The sequence below is a fragment of the Stereum hirsutum genome (assembly GCF_000264905.1).
Source record: "Stereum hirsutum FP-91666 SS1 unplaced genomic scaffold STEHIscaffold_155, whole genome shotgun sequence".
Classification (NCBI taxonomy): Eukaryota; Fungi; Basidiomycota; class Agaricomycetes; order Russulales; family Stereaceae; genus Stereum; species Stereum hirsutum.
Genome location: NW_006763285.1, coordinates 1 through 2,050, shown reverse-complemented (window position 1 = coordinate 2,050; position 2,050 = coordinate 1). Strand labels below are relative to the sequence as shown.

The following is a 2,050-nucleotide window of genomic DNA, read 5'->3' as shown; positions in this document are numbered from 1 at the left end:
TAGGCGGGTACCGTTCTTACCGGTGCGATAACCTCAAGATCAAGACGACGACCTCTTATATGTCTACAGCATATGCCCGTATTGAAGGTAGAATGAGATCTTGCTTTGTGATTCAGAGCATGTCGGCCAAGGCGATCACGACCGTGTGAACATCCACTACCTGAACAAAGGAAAACAGCGCCTTCGTTGATACCGGAGACGAAGCAACGTCCAAGGAGAAACAAGCCAGTACCAGAGGGGTGTATGCCACATCCATCACGCCACTTCGCATGAATGGCATGTAAAAGGCAGGTCGGGAACGACACAGCAAGTATTGGACAGATTCGGACTCGAACCGACTCCTCGCACAGGGATCACTGGCACTGTTTGAAGTGTGTATGTATATATCATGCGAGCGTGATGAACCTGCTATACCATATGCCCATGCTGTTTGAGAGAGGTTTTCGTTTGTGGAGCAGTACCGGACGGCGAGGAGCGACGACAGTCCTATGTGGGAATGAAACATGGTCGCCGAGAGTCAAAGGAACGTCCCGATGAGCGAAACTATGCCTCCATATTAAGTCATCTCGCCATCTCGCATGAACCGCATATAAAAAACACGACGGAAAAGATCGACTCAAAAATCAAAGTTCCCCCATTGGGCATATCCGGACTCGAACCGGACTTCTCTCGCAAGCATGACCAACGCGTCAGACGAAGATATGGGGGAGTGTGATCAACCGTCTACACCATATGCCAGTTGTCGCAAAAGTCGTCCAAAACATACCAGGCCGTATAAGTGCGTATAAGGATGTATTAGGCTCTTTGTGACGCAGAACGTTATACGGTAGCAAAGAGGGCAATATGGCCCAATAAGGTCCATAACCTTATGGGACCTTGTATGACCTAACCGTACAGTATAGAGCCTAAAAAGCCCTTTCCAGGCGTTGTGTTCTGATCTGATCGCTCTCTCGACTTCAGCTTGGCCGCAAAACAATGTATTTGGCATTTACATAGGTAGGGACAGTAAAAATACAATAGCAGACATCACAGGAGAGATATCTCGCAAAACAAGCGGCACCTTCGCACCTTCCGGATGACGAGATCATTCTGTACTACTCGACGGAGAGATCAAAGTCTGGTAACAGACTGATACTGTAGTACTCGAAACACAAAACAACGACTATACTCACCAGTGTATGTGAACACAAGAAGACAGGCTGTGATTTGGAACATGTTCTCCTATACATGCACTGTAAGCACAGAAGATATGATCAGATTAGTAGCCTGGCGTTAAGCAAGAGAAACGACGTACGTTTGAGAAGATCGGTAAAGCACGGTACGATGCAGCGCGAGTACATCATACGAAAGTCGTCCTTTGACCGACCGGTATGTCAGGTCAAGTTGAATAAGAGCAGTCCTAGAGAAGATGGGTGAGATAGACTGGAAGATTTGGAGATTGGGGGACGGGCGCAGCGGTGATGATCCAGTCCTCTTCGGTTGTGCGATGTATCTACTCCTGTATACCCCCAGCTTCTGCATGCTTTAATGTTCCACAATATTTCATACCTTCACGATGTCGCTGGGCTATATAGCATGCAGCGTATTTAACAAGGAGGGAGATGCACATGGTGGTCAAAGACAAAGACGCACGTCTGTGGGCGTGGGTGATGACATCATTGAAGGCGTGTGAAGCTCCTCCCTCATTGATCATTCTGTGGCCCACACCGGCGGTAAGCCACACGTTGGCCCACGTCATGAACGACGACGAGCAGGTCGTTCTGACTCGCCCATGAGTCTGTTCGTCTCTCCATCGTACAGACTGAGGCAGGCTAAATGAATACCACTTGTGATTTTTGACTTCTTGTGCTGGAACGACTGGTCCTTAGAGCGTTGATTTGCGGGTGGCGTGAATCGATAATCATGGTGCATAAAATATAGGGTACGCGCTATCCTGTGCTCTTGACGTTCTGATCCTTACTTGTGCTATTTTTTTATGGTTGCAGTGACTTGAATGGACGATTATCGGTGTCAAGGAGATTGTCAAGATTATTTCGGGCAAGATTTCCCG

The 2,050-nt window shown here is 48.0% G+C and overlaps 1 protein-coding gene and 1 non-coding gene across 2 annotated transcripts; both read right to left on the bottom strand.

Moving 5' to 3' along the window:
* Nucleotides 1-314: 314 nt before the first annotated feature.
* Nucleotides 315-423, bottom strand: STEHIDRAFT_t386. The gene has a single exon. It is a non-coding gene; the product is annotated as a tRNA-Ile (tRNA).
* Nucleotides 424-968: 545 nt separating this feature from the next.
* STEHIDRAFT_173267 (uncharacterized protein) lies at nt 969-1,656 on the bottom strand (the record flags this gene model as incomplete). Its single annotated transcript, XM_007311915.1, has 3 exons — nt 969-1,492; nt 1,549-1,566; nt 1,633-1,656. Coding segments are annotated over 3 exons (161 nt in total), but the record flags the coding sequence as incomplete, so codon positions are not given.
* Nucleotides 1,657-2,050: the final 394 nt, after the last annotated feature.